General features: G+C 33.2%; 1 protein-coding gene across 1 annotated transcript in view; it reads right to left on the bottom strand.

Annotated features, from left to right (window-relative positions):
• Nucleotides 1–663: 663 nt before the first annotated feature.
• LOC123550000 (uncharacterized) overlaps nt 664–21,338 on the bottom strand; it is a 45,022-nt gene continuing 24,347 nt past the window's right edge. The window contains exons 7-11 of the mRNA XM_053546912.1: nt 5,326–5,460; nt 4,361–4,453; nt 2,589–2,704; nt 2,035–2,139; nt 664–957 (exon numbers count right to left, since the gene is read on the bottom strand). Of these exons, the coding sequence (XP_053402887.1) occupies nt 793–957; nt 2,035–2,139; nt 2,589–2,704; nt 4,361–4,453; nt 5,326–5,460 (614 nt within the window). The 3' untranslated portion in view covers nt 664–792. The remainder of the gene's footprint in view (nt 958–2,034; nt 2,140–2,588; nt 2,705–4,360; nt 4,454–5,325; nt 5,461–21,338) is intronic.

The raw sequence follows: 21,338 nt of genomic DNA, 5'->3' as shown, positions 1-21,338 counted from the left end.
AACAGAAGATATGGTGTGTAAAACAGAGAATTTTAATGATCTTGAAAATTTATGTAAAACAAACATAAAAAACTTGAACACTAACCTCGTAGTCAACCAATCTGAAGAAAACTGAGGGAATATGTATCAGTTGTATAAATGATCAATTTAGGGTATATCATCTAATAAGGGTAGAAAGACTTGTTCTGGAAAGCTATTACATATGTCAGATAATACATCCTTTTAGATTTGTGAACAAAGTTGCCTCAAAATTGGTTAAACTTTTAATGAAGGCGGCCTTCGATACATTATTCTTTTCAGAGACGAAATGTTTAGAGAGGAGTATTATCCAAGACGCTTATGAAACGGGAAAGTCTTTTTTTACAAATTACATCTGCTCAAAAGTAATTTTCTCGGTACCATATACATTTTTCTCGTATATTTCGCAAATGAAAATTTTCAAAATGTTGTCACTGTCAACAAATAGCTTCAACTATGTTTTTCTAGAAAAGTGAAGTTTATTCAGTATATTAAATGTGTAAAGTTCTGCTATACAAATAAACGGTGTTCAACTTATCTGAATACTTGTTCAACTAGGTGTGCCATTGGCAGCCACAATAGATAATAAAACATGAACAAAATGAATCAAAATTTATTTGTTATAAATTGTATGAAAGAGTCACAATGAAAAGATAGCCCTAGAGCGATAAATGTTAATCTAGATCTTGCACATCAAGTGGAATTATGAAAATATCTGTAAAAAAAGGTTCCTGTCTCATTTCTCCTAATGTAAAAAAGAATAAATTATGACATTCAAATGTCTGTAACCTTTCTTTTCTTAATATAGCTGGCTAGGTTTGTCATGGATGCTATGCGTTCTCTGTGTGCTTTCAACTTCGGAAATGAGTCCATGGTGTTTGGGGTATGATGCATTGGGGTGTCAAAAATGTCCAAGACTGCGAGATCTGCTAGTGTAAGCTGAAGAAAAAAATACGACAATAAATTTCTGTAAATGCGTACTCTCTTTCTTCATTTTTTTTTGTTACCTTAAAGAAATGTACTTTTTTGTTCGATCTGGTTTAAAGCATAATGTATACAACAAAAGAAATTAAGGGCCACTATAAAATCGAAAAGAAACACGTACGGACTTTTTGACTGTGTGGTTTTATCAAATCAAATTCTTGTACACGTAAATTACTTATACAAAGAAGTTTTGAATCTGATACTAGATTCATTAAACAGGTAAACATATTTATATTATTTCTCTCTTGTTTTAATTTTAATTCTTTATTTATCATGGTTATCATTGGAGCAATTTTGAATTTGGACAGTTATATCAGCGAAACTCACAGAAGTCGATTAATTTCGTCTTGAGAGAATGTAACATTAATGTCTTAAAATAGATTTTATTTTTGAAATTTACTATAAAACAAAATGTACTCAGAAACATGTTGATACAATGGATTAAACCGGTCCTAAATAATAAAATCTATAAGGCGATCTTTCTGGAAAAAAACAACAAAATAATAGCAGACTCAGTTTGATTGATTCTGTTCTTGAGGGGCAATGAAATGTGTAACACCCTTCACTCCACCAAAACTTCATCAGTTTACGTCCTCAAGATATTCTGTATAGAGTCTATCATAAAAAAGAAAAGCTTTGGTTTCATCAAGCGGGCAAAGGTTTTAGAATGAAGATTGTTTTTTTTTATTTAAGAAATTAGTCAACTATCAAACAAAACGACGTTGTATTGATTGGGATAGGATTTCTTTCCCTAGTATGGGAATCGCTGGTTTATAAATCTGAGACATTTAATGTGTTTTGTGATTTTCAAAAAATTGGGTTTTGTCGTGTTTTGAGGAAATTGCTATCATGATTGTAACCTTTTATTTTACTGAAAATCCAAGTTATTCACAAAAGAATGTTTGAAATTAATGTGAAATTTCACAGCACTCATTTTAAGAATTCTATACTTTTAGATACTTGCGAAATATAAGGTTTTGTATTGTATACATCTTTATTCTTCACCTTACAATATAAAACATAGACACTTACTTCATTTCCTACAAAGTATTTGCCTCCATTCTGTTCAAGAGCATTTTGGAATAATCCACAGTATTTTGGATAAACATCTTCCTTAAGATTTTTCAGGCATTCTTTCTGGAAAACAAAATAGTTTATCATCACATATAAATTTAAACTAATTTCCATAGATCTAAACACAGACATATTGTTAATGATGAAATTTCATTCTGACTCAAGGGCAGAGCCAAAATCTCATTATGACCTACATCAACGACATAATGACGTTATGATGTCGTAAAATGTGACGTCATACACAATTTAAAACCACAACACAGCCAAAAAAAAACTACCAACTACAAATGTTTGCAACACTTAAAAAATTACCTTTGAGTTATTGTATATACTTGGTCTACATCACTTCTCCCAGGTCGATAAATCCTTATATTGACATCACTATTTGGCAATAACTGGTTCATATGTTTTACTTGTTACTCAAAATTTTATTAATTTGGAAAATATGTCTGTATCTTTTTCTTTAAATGTAAAATGATGTTAACCTTAGCAAATAAATATTTAAAAAGTACCTTCTTTTCTTCATCTTTTTCAAAGAACCATTTAACAACTTCTTTAAACATATCCGCTGCAAGTTCCATGTATTGGTCCACCAAACCTTGCTCCCAGCTATTCTTTCCAGCCAATCCTTTAATAGCAATAACATTTATCTATGATATGTATTCAGCAAATCATAGAAACTTCACTGTGGAAAAATTATTCACGTTCCTCCATTATTATCATTGGGCCACAACGTTCATGTTCATTGATAAAAGCTATCGCAAACGAATCTATATAATGCAATCCATTGACGGAATTCTCAGTGTAGTCAACAGCTTAAGGAATGCGTCTTCCACGTTTCATTTTAATACCTGACGATATTGTTATATCTTCATGTCTTGAAGATTCAATGTTATTAGTACGTTACATCATTTAGCTGACAGTCATTAAACGAACAGTTATGAAGCTGATCGAATTATCAATGTTGGGATCCCGTTGCGTTAGATGCGACCAATATTTACAGGGAATAAGTTTGTATTTTATTGAATAAGAAATACTACATCGGTATTCTAAATTGTTTATTTGGCTTTGAATGGGCCTGACATTGCTTAAATAAAAACAACAAGACTCAAGACACTCGCCTGTAGAAGGATGCCCTTGATATACCAAATATAGAACAAATATTGATCCTGAATAGATTTTGTCAACATCCATCTTATTACCTCTAACGAATATAAAAGAAATTACTTAAAGGGCCCAAACGCCAGTTTTATTTTGTATAATTGTCCTTAGGTATGTATGTTTTATTGACAGATATTCATGATTGTTAAGTTTTACAAATTTTGTAAAGGCCAGCAGGGTAAACTGGTAAGTTTCAATTCCACGGGTCATGCAAAAGTACCGTCTATATGATAATAAATAGCTCTTCAGCGTTTATAAAATAGTTTGTTAGGTACAAGGTGTCATTACATGAACCATTAATATTGATAAAAGTATGTTCCTCAAATCTTTTAAAAGAAGTGAATTGGTTCTGTTAAAAGGGACGTATTAACTTATATCAATCTCTTGTTTCTTTTTCATGAGTATACAGTATTCTTAATCAGTATTGAATGGCATGCCGGTCAGTAGACTGAACTATTGCCAGAGGTGTTTTATTACATGAGATCAGAAATTAATTTTCACAGTTTTATTTTAGAATCTTTTGACTTATTTGCCCAGCAAAATTTTGACGAGTACAGGCCAATCATATGGCACAAACTATGGACCGGCCTTTATGTAAAGAGTCATGTAATAATACTAATTAATGCCCTTCCTGATATCACTTTATTTGGCATTCTGAAGTGAAGGCAATTTTCAGTTTTGTTACCTTGTAATACTGTTGCAAAGCCATTTTGCCTGATAGATAAACTTGTGTATTATATTATAACCAATTTTCCCATAATAAAACTTGAATAAATAGGTATGTGGATATTAGTGAAGACTTGTTTTTGTTTGGTATAAAAACGACACATACTCTAGTCATTTTGGAAAACGTGTCAGCTAAGAAGTTCAATATAAACACGTTTATTTTTTAATACCGGTGGACAATTTACCTATTAAGATCTATTTTCATTTTAATTACTGACAGATCATTGTTAGAAGAATAGATGTGGTCATTGATATAAGTTATAAATAATAAACGTTTTTATACTTATCTGCTCAATTGCCAACTTTTCCTTAATTATCAGAACAGGGACGAATAACAATGGGAAATAGGAAATGGTGTTTTGCAACATGCTATAATTGATTTACATTCAATTCATACCAAATTCCCGTGCTAAGAATCGAGCAATAGCGCCACTTTGTCCCAGTTTTTTGCCATCCACATGAAGAACTGGCAGCTGGCCAAATAGGGTCGCTGAAATATACAAAAACATATTTTAATATCAATAGTATAAATGTTAAATGCTTCATTAACTGATTGTTTTCACCTACTGAAATACCCACACATATATATATCAACAAGTCTCATTTTGACTCATTGCTAATTGCAAAACCAACCAATCGAATGGTTATAATAAGATCAATGAGAAGATCCTTTGAAAACGGTAGAACACAACCAAGGTACAAACGTACTGTTGATTTAGATGTTTTCTTTTGTGTCATTATGCTTATTTGTTTATCATAAACTTTTTACGAGTATATGGGCTACTAATGATCTGGCATTTGTAATTTATGAAACTCAGTAAGACATTTGTGCACATGCTTGCTTATTTGATATTGTAACTATATGTACGAAATACAACATAATGTTATGGCTATTTGAATGTATTGGTATACACTATATATTCGTGACCCTGCATTATGATGTCCGATAATTTGTCCTTTTCATGCTTTGTTTAAATAAACTTTGTACAAACACTACTGTGTCCTTGTTGGGGCATATTTCAAATGGATAATTTAAAAACTACCTTAAACACTAGGCATTCAACACTTACCGATAAAACTAACACTTAAGATTTAACAGGTACCTAGTTTGTATTGAGACCCTATGCTTTTTAACGCTGAACATTTCGGACTATTAAAATATGCTTTAACTTCCCACACATAATCGCGGCTAGAAAAAGATTTTTTAAATTTAAAAATAATAGAATAAAGATTATCTAGTCAGAAACCCGCGTTACTCGATCAATGTATATCTCCCAAGAGCTTCTGCTATAGCACAAGAACAGTACTTTTCCTTCCAAAATGTATAAAAAAACCCAGAATTTATAAGGACATTTAACTTACATGGTTTCACGGATGGCCATTGTTCAAACGTGTATCTTGAATCCTCGAATTCTTTACCAGAAGCATGAAATACATATCTAGTAAGTTCACCCCGAGCTCGACCGTCAAAGTACTCGAACTTGTAAGAAGGCATTACTCAACTGACGTGTGATAAAAAAAAATATATATATTATTAAACATTATAATAGCATGGGTCATATCCTATTTTTTTTATGTTTCTAACTCTTTGATAACTATTTAAAAAGTTAAAATTCACATTCCTTTCGTTTACAAAATAGCATATTAAAGGAAGATAATAAAATACTGACTGTCGAATAATAAAACACATTTGCCACATGTCACTGCAGTAAACTGATTTTCCTTCTAACATAGTCCACCTTGACAACCTCATGTTATGTATTGATAACTTAACCTCATCTTACGTGATTAATTACAGTTATATCCAGTAAGCTCAATAGAGCGCGGATCTATGGATCACGGGATTGGGAGTTCAATCCCTGGTCGAGGCGTATGCTCTCCGTGACGATTAGATAAAAGACATTGTGTCTGAAGTTATTTCGTCCTCCACCTCTGTTCAATTAGGAGAAATTTGCAGTTACATGCGGAGAACAGGTCAATACTGGTACAGAATCCAGGAACACTGGTCAAGTTAAGGGCCCGCCGTTACATAGAAAAACGGCGCTAACACAAAAACAAACAAAGTTGTGTTATGCAAAAATTAGAACATACTTAATAAATCTTTAATTAGCCACATTTTGAATTTTAGAATGGCTGTCCTACGTGCCTCTTTCCTGAACGAGACTACGTATGTTATGTTATTACTTACATTATTCCTGAATAAGTTTTGAAAAGGTATAGCACAGAAAAGAATACAAAATGAGCACTGTCGGACGTTTCATTGTTTTATGCATGGATCTTCTAGTTTTCAAACAGTCAAAGAAAAACTTTTGAAACAATGCTGACAGTAAAGGTAATGCAATTATCAATTAAATAAATTTGCATTTTCTTTAATTTGCAACCCTTTTTCCAAGTAGAGATTTTGTGGTTAATGTATAGGATTGTTTATTCATAGATATAGAAATTAACTCGGAATCTACACCCACTTCAAAGAAGAGCGTACACATTGCGAAAAAATTGTAAGGTAAACGATAAAAATGTCGTGATTAATTTAAAATCGGATTATGAAACATAAATTGTAACTATTCGATCAATCGTTGTTGAAGATATTGCAACTGAGTTATAAGAAATACTAATATTTGAAGTATGTTTTCTTCCTTTAATTCCGTTCTGTAGATGAATGAGAAGCTTGACCCATGTATAATATGTTATCTTGCTTTGTCAAAGAAAATCAGCAGTCGCCTTAAAGTCGCAGTATACAGAAAAATGTACAGTGTTTCAGTTCAAGGTTTTATGTCTTTTTAGTGCTCAGAAATATCTGGTCAGTGTCATATCAATCTGTACAAAAACTAACTTGCAGTTAAAAGTGTTTGTGTTATGGAAACCTATTTGCAAAGTTTTGACCATTTTTTCAAGGTCAGTGAAACATACGTTTACGACCTCCACTTTGAGAGAGGAAAAAGATCAACATTAAAATACTACACTGGTTTATGTAAAATAACTGATACTACATGAAATTGTTTGTACTGCTTGCTTTCGTATTAACATAAACGCCATGCTAAAATTAATATATTTGATGAGGATTTAATATCTATTGATAAAATATTTCAGTAAAAGATGTTTGGTTGTTTATTTGCTTTGGGTTTAACGCCGTTTTTCAACAGTATTTCAGCTATGTAACGGAGGACAGTTAACCTAACCAGTTTTCCTGGATTCTGTTCCAGTACAAACCTGTTCCCTGCAAGTAACTACCAACTTCCCCACATGAATCAGAGGTAGAGGACAAATGATTTCAGGCCCAATGTCTTTTATCAAATCACCACGAAGAACACACGCCCCGCCCGTGGATCGAACCCACAACCCCGAGATCCGTACATCAGCGCTCTCCCTCTTGAGCTAAGCTGGCGGGCTCAGTAAAAGATGTGCAAACAAGTCTTGAATTTGCGCATTTGTTCTTACTAAGATACTGAAAGTCTTACAATATCTTAATTGCCATAACAGGTATAATTCTAGAACGTACAATGTTTTAACTTTCAGGCCGAAGACAAAGCAAGCAAGACAAGCTAATAAAAAGGATATTATCAATAAGCCAATAAAAAGTAAAAGAAAATAAGAAATTCCTACCTTTTGAAATGTTTTAAAACAAATAAATTGCTAAACAAAAATGAAAATGATGAACTGCTTTAAAAAAATATACTAACTTTTATTTTACATCCAACAGCCAAGTTTGTTAATATACATTTAAGTCGGGGTTTTAATCTGCTATATAAACGTTTTAATTTATATGCAGATACATTGTATGAACTCTAAATGAACTATATCTGTTTGACATTTAATAGTTTTGTACAATCATTTTGTATTTGTAGATGACATAGTCAAAAGTAATTTAAAATAGCATTGAATGGAAGCCATTCTAACTACTAAATTAAATATTTGTCTGTTGCTTTTGGAAAGCAGTTGTGTCTGTTTAGAACGATCTCGTTTAATAGTTTGATCATAAAAATAACTATTTCTACGTGTAAAACATCAGAAAAAAGCAACGCAAATTTCAGGTTAGAATGACAATTCTATAAAACATCATATAATTTACCTTGCAGATTAGAAGTTCATCGTCCAAGTAATGTTGTATCCACTGCGAAAAAAGAGTTAATATACGGGAGTGTACTGGATCCCGATATTACCCGTAATACGTGAAGAAATACGGGAATACTAAATAGCGGGCGTGTACGGGCTGTAAATTAAAAGTCCGTATACAATAAAATACCGATTTCCGTATACTTATGAATACGGAATTCTTAGTCTATCGATACCCCTATATTATTAAATACGGAAATTCCCTAAAAAGGGTTAATTCTATCGTATACAACATCTCGTATATTCCCGTATATTCTTGTGTAAGCGGTATATTACATAAATCCGTATATTTACGAAATACGGGACGGAATATTTCCCGTTTCTGATTCATATACAACACCCGTATATTTCCCTAATATACTGTATATACGGGAAATGTATATTTTTGTATATTTCGAAAATACAGGGATTAAATATCCCGTATATTCCTTCGTATACAACTACCGTATATAACCGCGTATATGCCGAATTACGGGATTTTAAATAGTTTTTATATTTCGAAAATACGGGACTATATGTCCCGTATATGTTTCATAAACAACCCCGTATATTTCCGCGTATAATCTGGATATACGGGATATGTATAGTTTGTTATATTTCGAAAATACAGGGATTAAATTTCCCGTATATTTCTTCGTATACAACTCCGATATTTCCCGTATAAAGCCGGAAATACGGGATTTAAATAATTTGTATATTCGAAAATACGGCACTGTTTATGTCCCATATAGCTTGGTTTTACAACTCTATATTTCCCAGTATATCAGGCAACGTAATTTAATACGGGATTTTAATAATTTGTATATTTTAAAAATACGGGACTTATATTTCCCGTATATTCTTTGAATACAACTCCGTATATTTCCCCGAATTCTGGATATACGGGATCTGTATTAAGTTTTTATATTAAGAAAGATACAGGATTAAATTTCCCGTATATTCTTCGTATACAACACGTATAATTTCCCGTAATGCCGGAAATATATACGGGAAATACGGATTTAAATAATTGTGTATAAATTCGAAAAAACGGCGACGTATATGTCCGTATATGCTTGGTATACAACACCGTATATTATCCCGTATATGCCGGAAATCGGGGTTTAAAAAATTATAATAGTTCAAAAATACTGGAATGGCAGTCAATATGGTGTAGTGAAAATTATATTCCTCCGTCCATTTCAAATTGCAAAACGTTTTGCATGTTTTCGAACTGTACGTGTATGTATAATGAATGCAAGATTTGAAAGAAAGAAAATGTTTAATACTAATAGACATGAACTGAAAAAAGCATTCACGGACGCATAACAGGTAGTAAATTTAAAATCAAACATGAATGAATCCATCATTTCACTAGCGCGTATCACCGATTTATTTAAACAATTAAATCTAAATAGCCATTGAGAAAAAGAAAAGGATTAATCAATTCATCCCTAATTTTATTTGTAGGTGTAAATACATCCGTGGAACATCGCCATTGAAAAAATCTAATGCAAGCATAAATTAACTCTTTTTCTGCACATTCCAACGGCTTTTGCATACAAGCAAATATTTATAGAAAAAAGAGGAACAATCCAGTTATATTTTGTACTGAAAAGTATAAAAGACATGTATTGATACTTTTACATATGAATTCAATTCTACTATTTTTTACAACGAAAAATAATAGATGTAATGTGACTGCGTCCAAAGATTCGAACAAACGCCTTTCGTTCGAATTAATACAGTAACGTCTGCTAGCTGACGCTAGGTAGGTCGTTTTTTGTGTTTGTTGGGATTAACGTTGCGCTGACACATCTTATTGGTCCTTTAGGCGACTTTCCTGTTCTTGGTGGAGGAATACCAGGTGCCCTAACGTGTCATTATTTCATCGTGACGACGACGCATCTCTTAATGTCGATCCTCACAAGGAGAATTTTAACACTCTGAGTGAGGCTTGAACCCCATAAGCGGTTATGGCAAACTGGTTTGAAGTCATCGATCTAAACCACTTCGACCACGGAAACCCACTCCAGGTGGTCAAATCTTTAAACCAACATGTAGATAACAATAGCAATTTTGTAATAAAATAAATGCACATAATCTACCGAAGTCATTCATATAATTCAAAGAGCTATAAAATATGTATTTTTATACCTTCTTGTTCGAATGTTCCCTTTCCACTTGTTACTTAATTATAAATCCTTAAGGCGTAAAAATATTTTCATAATCCGCTGACTTTGTTTCGAAGTAATTCTGTGCAGATGTTTCTATGTATATTACTGTGGCATAGCTAGGACATAGAAAAAAATTTAAAATATTTATTTTTCAGTGCGCACGTGTTAGCTACACGGTGCGTATGTGGTAATTACACAGACGGCGCGGTGAGAACTAGACACGTGCGCAGTGACAGCGCGTTTATACAACCATGTGCCCATGTGATAACTAACACGTGCGTTATTTATAGATAGCGTAAATTACGAAGCAAGTGTTTTCTTGTTTTGAAAAAGACTGATATCTCGGATTAAGTTTCGTTTGGTAATATATCACGTTTCGCTACGGTGTCAGCTAACAACTGCGAACGTGATAGCTATCACATGCGAACGAGTTAGCTAAGTATAGTTATAACGTGCGGCCTACGTGTTAATCAACACATTCGCACTGTATCTAACATGAGCGAATGTGGTGCCTAACACTAACACGGTGCACTGAATAAAAAAAATGTTCCCTATGTCCCCCTTCTATCCACTGTAGTATACACAGTAGCAGACTATTTTAATTTCTCGTGGATTTAGGGTCCTTTAGATTGACCTAGCACATTTGAATATTTCGTTATATTTCCATAAATTCATTTTCAATGTCCAAACATAAATAGCGATACGTAATATTACATATATAATTCTTAGTTATATTATACTATCGCCTGTCAGGTAGCTGGGGCGTCAAGCGTTTAGCTGCAATATCAGGGTAGGTGGTTCGAGTTTTGTTCCAAAATGTGATACCTTTTCCGCCATAAATTATTTGCAAACTTTCCACTTATTTGTCGAAAAAAAAAAACGCACCTGATATTAAGGTCGTCATTAATAAAATTTATCATTCACACCGTGGTAAAAAAGTCAACTTATTTAAAATATTCTAGACAAAACGAAAGACACATTACCAGTCCACAAGTCGTACTAAAAAATAAATATCTTTAAATGAAAAAATAATAATTTAATAAAGATAAAACAGTAACGGATAACATCACATTACTTTTACTTTAATGCAATGATAACCGTCGTAACGTGGATGGCGTGACACAAGCTGATTGACTGTAAAAAATACAAAATTGCTTAAAATTAACGAAACGCTCGAAAATATTGGCAAAGATAAATGAGAGCTGTCTTTCTTAAACCACATGATATAAGCAATATTTACACATGATTTACGCATCTCCACAAAAATTAACTGTAGCATTAATTTCTGCCGAACAGTTTTACTGCAACATATTTGTTAATAATTGTACTGCATATTAACTAAATCAGATAGATTATGCCATTACCCTAAGCCTGTAAACGCTGTCTGACAATTTCTAACAACCTTTTAGATTTAGAGGATGAATATCATTTCGTAATGTTAATGACCATGTTTTCAAGATATACGAAAAAAAACTACTTGAAAAAATATTATTATGTAAACCGTCTATGTAAAAAATTTAACGAATTAATGACTATAAGAGTCAAAATAGTGAATCGTCTTGATAATATATCCAAATATAACCACGAAGCTATTCATTAAGAAACGTCAATTTTATAATTCCCAATAGAGTATACATAAGATAATTGTTCAGCCTCAGTAAACAGTCAATGTGTGATTTCTTTGTGTTTTGTTGTATATGTTCATTTGCCCTGTACATATTCACGTGATTAATGATAACTATTTATATTGTTTAGACAAGACGATGTACTTTTGTATGAAGTCTGGAATAACACATCTGTCTGATTCATGTTCTAAACATTTTCTACCCGCAAATTGACAATATCAGAAACTCGATAGAATGCCAATTAACACAAATTAGCGCAAATTAATTGGATCCGGGGGGCTTTAATGCATAGATATTAGTATCCACGCTTCGTCACGAGCTTCGCGCGTTCATAACTAAGCGATAGACATCTGGCTCAAGTGACCGCACGCGATAATCTGTATATTGCATAATTTCATAGGGAAAGAATTTCAGGATTAAGTACTTATTTGATTTATATGTTTTAATTTTTAATAACTATTTTTTTGTATGACAATAACCAGACCATTTAATTATATTTCAATTAATCGGAAACATGGGATGCTTTTTAATGCTTTAACAAATTCAGAAGCGTCCAAAAAGGTCAGTTCAATTTTGTAATCATAATATAAAAAAGAAATTCAATAACCGTTAAAATATTCATTCATTTATTCATTCGACTGATCATTCTTCACAACTAATCATTTAACTATTATTTCATCCATTCTTTCATCCGATAGTCCTACAAGGATTCAGTTACCAAATGTGGGATGTTACAAGTGTTTGAAATAAAAAAAGAAAAAATATCGGCAAAAATCATTTGATAATACCATGGGGTTAAAAACGAAGATTAAAGAGATAAAGAACAAAAACAACTCCAGAGAGAAGCGTTTTTAGTTCGTAGAGAAGCTAGTTAAGGCCGAGTGCTAGCTTAAGAATGAATAAGGAGGCACGCACTCATTCATATAGATTAAAACTTAATCTTCGGAAAAGCTTAATAAAGTTAATAATAACAATCTTTATAATTAGAAAATGGGTACCGGTATCTTACAAAATAACGCTTTTTTTCTAGATGACACTTTTGGCAAAAATATTACAACATCTCTTGCCTCTGTCTAGAGAGAAAATGTTTTTGCTCTGCGAAATATCAGTGTCAGAATGAAGAAATATATACTATTACATATTATTTTATCATCTACAGACTTTGTAAGTCTATGTAAGAGCGGTTGTGATGCGTAATTTTTCAAATATTATATAAAAAATGTTAGGTAATATATAAAAAATTATATTATGTAGGATTTGATTATTAATCTTGAAAGTTATAAGAATTTATAGTGACCTAAAATACATCCTTTGGCATTACCAATTTTTAGAACATCCTTAAACCGATAAAGCGGGAGAACTAAATAATCCAATTTGTCGGGATGTGGCCGGACAAATGTTGTGTTGTAAACCAAAAGAGCTATAATTAATTAAACTTCTTTGTTTGTAACACGGGGTGTTTGTTTGTGGGGTGGTTTGGGTGAATCGAAAACTAATAGCTTTGTTCATAAATAATTTTTAACTGAAGTCATTAAACAGGCAAACGGTTGACTAACGATGTACTTGAATGAAGTTTTAAATTAATATTAAAGTGAAAGGCGGAACAAGTCGAATATGTATATAATATTTTATTTATGTCAAATAAAAGTCATATATATTAATATTAATATGGTATCTAACATATTTAAAATCGTTACATTATTATACATCTAAAACAAACATTTACTTTCAGGACGAATACAGTACATGTACAAACAATAAGTAATTGCTCAGATTAGTCTGTTAATTTAAAACGATTTTTCAACGGACATTTTGACATTTTACAATTAAAGTTGACGATATTTCCGATTGACTGGTATTTTTTACATACTCAGTTTTACTCTCATTTTAAGCCGCTGTAAATCTCAAATATGACCACAAACGTCTTTTATCAGCAGTGGCGCAAAATCATGTACTCAACAGGTTAACCATAAAACCAAAAATTTAAAGTACCTACACTTGTAGTAAGTGGGTTTAACCAATTTAATATGTGACTCCAGTCTTTGAAACAACACGACCGGTAATTCTAACCCAGGCAATATTGCAATAGCACAATAAATTTTAACGTGAGATTAAACATTTGACACAAATTAAATTATCTTATTTTTTAGTGTATCTGATTCAATAAAGGTGGTTAAAATAATTTAAGGAATAACGCAATGTTTAACGAATACTAAAAAAAGCACTGGCCTCCAGATCGTCCGACAAAGAACAGAAAAAAAAAAAAAAATTGAGACGAGCCATAGAGAAAACCAACATAGTACTTAGTTTTCGACTACATGGATCGAGAACCAACCTTGCGGCATCCGCGCAGTCCTGCTCAGGATCCATTCTGTTGCGCTAACAGTTTTTCTAATTCGCAATAGGCTTTGAAAGCGCACAGCATGGATCCTGACCAGACTGCACAGGGGGGGGTGGGGGGGCAGCCCGGATGAGGCAGGCTTGTCTCTATCCATCTATTCCGCAAACCCACTATGTTGGTTTTCTCATGGCACGGCATTATATTTTTTAGATATATGGATATTAATGGATAATAAAATTTATATTTATGCTACGTATACTGACAGACTATAATGTAGCGGAAACATCATGAGAATTAGATGTTTTAACTAAAGTTTACGATAAAAATTGATATTTAAACGCGCATTAACACTAACCCTCCATTGCGTTATATTTGGTAACGACAGTGGAAAACTTCGTTTATTGCCCGCTGGGGGGGGGGGGGCGGGGCAGGGGTCGTTACCCGCGCGACCATCTTTTCTATATATACTCATTTTTATAAGTTTATACGAAACAAAATGATTTTCCTATTTTAAAGTTGCATAATGTGACAGACTTCAGCTTAAAAGGTATCCTTGAAGAACTGATAATGTGATTTTTAATCGAACCTCCTTACAATATTTTACTCCGTAGATGTTTTTGTAGAATTTTATCGTCAAGTCATATCCTGTGCATTTAAGGAATATTGATTAAGGAATAAAATTGAAAGCCTGTTTGCCGTGGTCTATATAATTCAGAAAAAAAACTGTGAAACAATAAACATCTCGCGGGAAGGTCTATATTTGCATGTGTACGGTTTTTTCGGTTACTCTAGCCAGGCCTTACACAGTGCGACGAATAGACATGCCTCGTGCAAACATCATGTCTGAAAACAAAGTGTTCATTTAATATGAATGAAATCGGTAAGTCTGTAATTCGATCTTCGAACATTGCATCAAAAATAGTACCATTCTTTCATTTTACCACAGATCAGACATGTATACACTGTTACATAATTTAAATCGAATTTCGGCAACTCTATAGAAATAATGTAAATTATTTGATACCCTGATATTATTTATTATACTTTTAGTTATGTTAATCTATGAGATTTGATAATTTAAATCCAGATTTACAGGTGGCATATATTTATTTTGAAATATGATAAAGAGATGGTACGTTTATGATGAATTATATTAAGGTCAGTTTTAATTATACGACCGCGGAAATTTGAAAATTCTGGAAGACTCTTCAGATTGTTTAACCAAATATTAAAACGTTTTAGAGCAAAATATTCGTTCAGAACTTGTTTCAGTCACAAAGTTTTAAGAGATGTTTGAATAATTAAAATACAAAAAAAAGCTAACAACGCGACTGTTATGCTTCTCAACAGTCAGATTTCATCAAAATCCCTGAACCACGTAGACCTCTGGTACGAGGAATACTTTTATGTCACTCCTGATAATTTTAATCCAAACTGTACAAAAGATTATTGTGCATTTTGAATAAGTCTAACATCGAGGATTGCGTAATGCGGACAGTAAAGGACCCCTAATTTAGCATAGTTTACGTTAAGACTAGCTTGTTTAAATTATATCCAGTGGCTGTAGTTTTTGACATTTTGGTTAGGAATAAAAGGGGAAGTGTTTTTGATCCATTACGCACTTTATGTGCTATTGAAGTTTTGTGAAGTCAAATCCTCCCTTGAAAAAGTCTCTCCCACGTATTTATGTTATTACACTATGTCAGTTTGAAGACAATCCCATCAGAAAAATGAGGTGAGGAATGACCGACAACGTGTGACGGCACTATGACCACTCATGCATTTTATATTAAATATAATTTGGGAAGATAGATTTTAACTGTAATATAACCATAAAACAAATAAAACACTACTAGATAACTTGGTATAAAATATCAACAGGCAAGTTTAATGATATATAGTTTCTTTTCGCGACGAATGAGTATGGGCGTTCTGACACTTATGAAGTTCGTCATCCCATGATGTCATTTTATATCGTCAAAATTTCACAATCAATTAATAGCTATAATTATCAGTATCTATGAACGAGCAAGAGTCCATTTTTTTATAACTTTTAATGCGTCGCATATTTTTTTTTTTATTCCAGGTTGACAGCAAGAGTTGTTTACTGGAATCAGAAAACGGACGGACTATTTATTTTCACGATAGAGATAATATACTTATGAGTGAATTTTCTACTAGTTTTGTTCAACAGATGCAGACAGACAGGCCGGATGAGCCATTCGTTCTCTAGTGACATTCGTGAACAACAGATAAAAGCTTATACTTATTGAGATCAGGTAACTGATATTTCATTTGGTTCATCATTTGTAAACTGTCTTACATATCGTGTTCCAGTAACAGAACGCAACATGCTCTTTTTAAAGTACATCCTCAAACATTAGGAGTGGTGAAATGCTCGATTTTTAGAAGAGGGGGCGCAAATCGAAAAGCTATAGCGGTAATCTGCATTCATGGGAATAACGAAAACATGTAACAGACAATAGTATAAGAAGATGATACTCAAATGATTTGTTGAGTCAACCGCGTCAGAATTAAATGTGGCGAATTGCAAGTTTTTTCAATTAGAAATGTACATAATAATATTAAGAAATGCTTGATGTTATTGATTACTCATATTTTAATTCTGCTTAATTTCATTTGGACAAGAAATGAAAATGATTACATAACTCGTTTGAAAAACGATTTAAAAAGTATTTAGAGTTGAATAAAATGTAGTTTAATCTGACATGTCTCCAATTAATAACAATATGATTTTTTTCTCAAACCCCTGTCTTTGTCTATTGCTTTTTTCTAAACATACCGTATTCAGCTTAGGTAATCCGACGACATTCATTTTTGTCATCTTCAGTATTGCCCATATACAAAATCAGTTCATATAAAAGAAAAATAACGGTATTTGTATACTACACCTCATATACGGGAAAAGTCTGGTAAATGTATCTTTTAGACATACTGGTCCGTGATTCCCCCGAAAACGAAAACTCACTTCAGTCTAAATGTGACAGAAAAATTCAAATAAAGGAATCTGTATACTCTGGCATATATTGCAATAAACGGGGAAAAACCTGGCCCCGTATATCAAAAACTACAGGTTCGTATATCCCCTGTATAACAATGCAAATACATTCCGTAAATGAACACAAGTACGGATCCGTATATTGCCGTATACCAGCATATACGGGACTCGTCCGTAGCCCGTATAGTAAAAAAATACAGTTGTCGTATTTTCCCTGTAAGTGCCACAAGTACGGGATCCGTAAATTGCGTATACCATGCATATACGGGAACTATCCGTAGCCCGTATATCAAAAGAAACAGTTTCGTATATGACGCCGTATATGACAAAAGTACGGGATCCGTATAATAGTATAACATGCGTATACGAAAAAATCCGAAGCCGTATATTAGAAAATACAAGTCCGTATATGACCCGGTAATTAGATGCAGAGTCATAGTCCGAATATGACCAAAATACGGGATCCGTAGTACTACGAAATCATCGGTAATACGGAAAAAATCCGAAGCCCTGTATATTAGAAAATACAATGTCCGTATATGCCCGTATATTGAGATGCAATTCACAGTCCGAATATGACAAAAATACGGGATCCGTATACTACCGTATATTCGGAAAAATACAGGCTCGTATACGTGTTTCCGAATATTCTAAATACGGAAATGTATCCGTGAAAAAAAGTCTGCAAGACCCTTCGAATACATAAATGAAACTTATGTTAAAGGCATGACACGAATAAACACCATTTCTAGGGATTTTTTTTTAAAGTTCGTATATGCATATATACAGGGAAAATATACATATATGTAAATTCGGCGTATAACGGGATCCCGTATATACAATGACAAATATACGGACTTCCCGTATACTAGATGTTCCGATACGGATCGTATATTAAGGTCCTTCCGTATATTTGTAAAATACATCCCGTATACTCCCGTATTTTCGAAATATACGGGACTGTACACTCCCGTATATTGACCCTTTTTTCGCAGTGATCCCTACAAACAAAATTACAAACGCGCGCACGAGGAATGTCCAAAATGTATTGCAACTTAAGGTAGTGTTTCTACATGGAAAATATTTCTTTGTATGTTGTAGAATTAATTTAGCTATGTTTTTCATATTTAAAAATAAAGCATTGATTACTGGAGAATTTCAGTGAATTCTAAGCATATATTTATTTCACTTTGCAAGATAATTCATTTACTGATACAATAATAACATCACCCCGGTCAAATGAATGCTTAAGGAATTGAAGACTTGTACAGCAGCCGTAATATATAAAAACATAGCATTCAGTTAAACTATATGTATTGGTAGCCCACATGTTTCATGAAGTCAGATTCAATTTTGAAATCACGCGATATGACATACTTGTGATGCATAGCCGTAAAGAAATAAAACAAGACAGAATATTTCACGTTGGAAATCTGTTTCAAAGATTTTTTTCATTCAGCTGGATTGAGTGAATACTCAAAAATCGAAAAAGCAACGTGATTGTGAAAAATGGTATATTTGTTAAAGTCATGATAAATCGACGATGTGGATATTTTGTGCTGATTTATAATCGATCTGGAAATTTTGACTGTTCTAATTTTAAAGAACAACTAAGAAATAAGAAGTAATAATTTAGAAGTCTCCCTCCGGCTTTGTACGTACACGAAGCTCTGACGTTTATAACGAGTCTTTGAACACTATGTCTTGTCGCCACTGGATAAACCTTTTCAGGCTATTCAAATATCTATTAAATCATGTCAATTTGCTTTTAAATCATAGGTAGTCAAATCTTAATGGTCACGGATTCAACAAAACAGATAACCTGATCTCTAGCCTGACTGGGGTTCTGTCTTTAAGTAAAGAGAAATATCTTATTCAGTTATAAGCTATCACTTTTTGAACGTCCCTTTGAAAGCCTTGTCCTAATTCTTAACACTGTATTCATGTTTGAAATGTGTCCAGATGATTTAAGATTTACCATTGACCGCCATGTTCCAATTTTTAACTTACATTCAAACTTGAGATAAAATCCTCTACCTGTACAAATATTGATTCATCAATTATGTTATTTGTACGGTGTTTAGGTTGGAAAATTAGTGGTCGCTGTTTTGGTTGTTTCAAATTTACACAGCTTTACTCTGTAGTATAGTGTTTATCCTTGGTAGATAGCGTCTAGCTCTAGCTCAGTCGGTCCAGCGAGGAGTGTGAAACGCTGATCAATGCGGATAACCACTAAGGTGACTATGAAGGTAGACTGCTTCCAGACTAAGTATGACCGGAAATCAAGTACAAGCTTCCGTTGAAGGGCATTGCGTCATGCATATATTGCGTACCAACGAAGCAGCATCCCAAAATCACCACATTCTTCCCTTTTCTAAAAGGATAAGATCCATTCTGAAGAGAACTAAGTATGTTACTGGCTAGTGGATGTTTCATATTATGTTAGCTCATAGTAACAATGACCGAGCATACAACTAAAATGAATATCGCATCTGGAAGCAACCCGTCATCCGTTGCTATTTTTGCCAAGAAGACCCTTTTAAGCAGAATATTGTTGCATCATCAGAAGTGTTTATGGAAAGATGTGAGAGTATTAAATGTACCTGAATAGACCATTCCACCTATAACAAGCTAGCAGGATGGCTTCCTCGCATGAATAATTCTACGTCTTAAGTGCGGTTTCGAACCAGTGTCATTGAGGGGCCAGTGATTTAAAGTTAGCGACTTTAACCACTCAGCCATTGAGGCCCCACATTAATTATAGAACAATGAATAAATTAGATATTGGTTATCATCAAAATGACATGTTTGCAGACAACAGTGATGGATGTGTAAGGCAATGTGGCAGTACGAGAGAAAGAACAGAGATGTACTCGGTGCAAAGCCAGGTGACATATAATTTCATTGAAAGTAAGAAAGTATACACTTTTATAATAATGTAATATGTAAAGTTAGCTGCTGTGACTACTCACAAATTGTCTTAAGAGAAGTATTCAGTGCAAAAGTAGCATACCAGTAGTTACAATTTGAATGTTCACACATAAAGATAGTTTGAACCACTTCAAAGATATTGTAACAAATTGCTCAGATGGTAAATGACAAAATGAAATCTGATTTCGTGTTATTATCTACTCACATTTTCTTAAAAGAATTTAAACAAGCTGACCCTCCATTGTTGTTCAAACAGTTCTGCTCTGACAGTCCAATTTTGAAGTTATGCTGGGTTATATGCCAAACAGCATGCAGTGTACACTCACTTTAGTCTTCAGGAAAAATAAGCCAGTTCTGGTTTGTATTCCAAGTATATGCGTTTGGAGAAAACACTGCGAAATACTGTTGACTGTAGCGTAAAATTGAAAAAGTGGAAAACCACAGGTCGCCCAACACGACCTAAACGACAATGTTGCAGGCTCGGTTTGATTGAGCCTGTTCATGGACGGTAATGGAAATGCAAGCTACCGTCCACGCCCTCTAGCCCCGTGTTGAGCAGAACTCTTACATTTACACACGTTATAAGTATCAGAATATAATTTAGCGACACCAACAAAACTCATATCAAAGGGAACACAAGGCATGTGACGGACATAAAATAATTTGTCAAGTCGGATCTATATTATGTTTTCATATTAGTTCATAGCATTATTTATTAGCGAGTCAAGGAAAAATGCATTTTTTGCAAATGTTTTCCATTTGATTCTTTGTGCATTTATTTAAGATAAATTGGCAGATCTGCTTAACAGAAAAGGAAACATGCTGCAATTCAAGAAACACCGAAGACATTCACCAGAGAAACGCAAACAGAGGTGCCTTACACCCGGTCTGAAAAGGATGAAAGGGAATTAAATTCCACTTTTAACAGTAGTGCTAATGAAAGTTATTCTAGGGAGGATCTGGACTGGCCTCCTTATGAAAGTGACATTGTAGATGAAAAGACAGATGAACAAACATTAAATGAAAGTTCAGAAAGGAAATTCATCGTCTTTGAAAAACAGTTGGACCAATCGTTTGAAAAGTGTAATTTATGTGGAAGTAGACTTCTTATTACAAAAAGAACAAATGGAACACTTTTGAAAGTAGAGGCAATGTGTGAAACATGTCATACGAGGAGTGAATTGTATAGC

Source organism: Mercenaria mercenaria, chromosome 6, assembly GCF_021730395.1.
Source record: "Mercenaria mercenaria strain notata chromosome 6, MADL_Memer_1, whole genome shotgun sequence".
Taxonomy (NCBI): Eukaryota; Metazoa; Mollusca; class Bivalvia; order Venerida; family Veneridae; genus Mercenaria; species Mercenaria mercenaria.
This window is presented reverse-complemented; position numbering and strand designations above follow the sequence as displayed.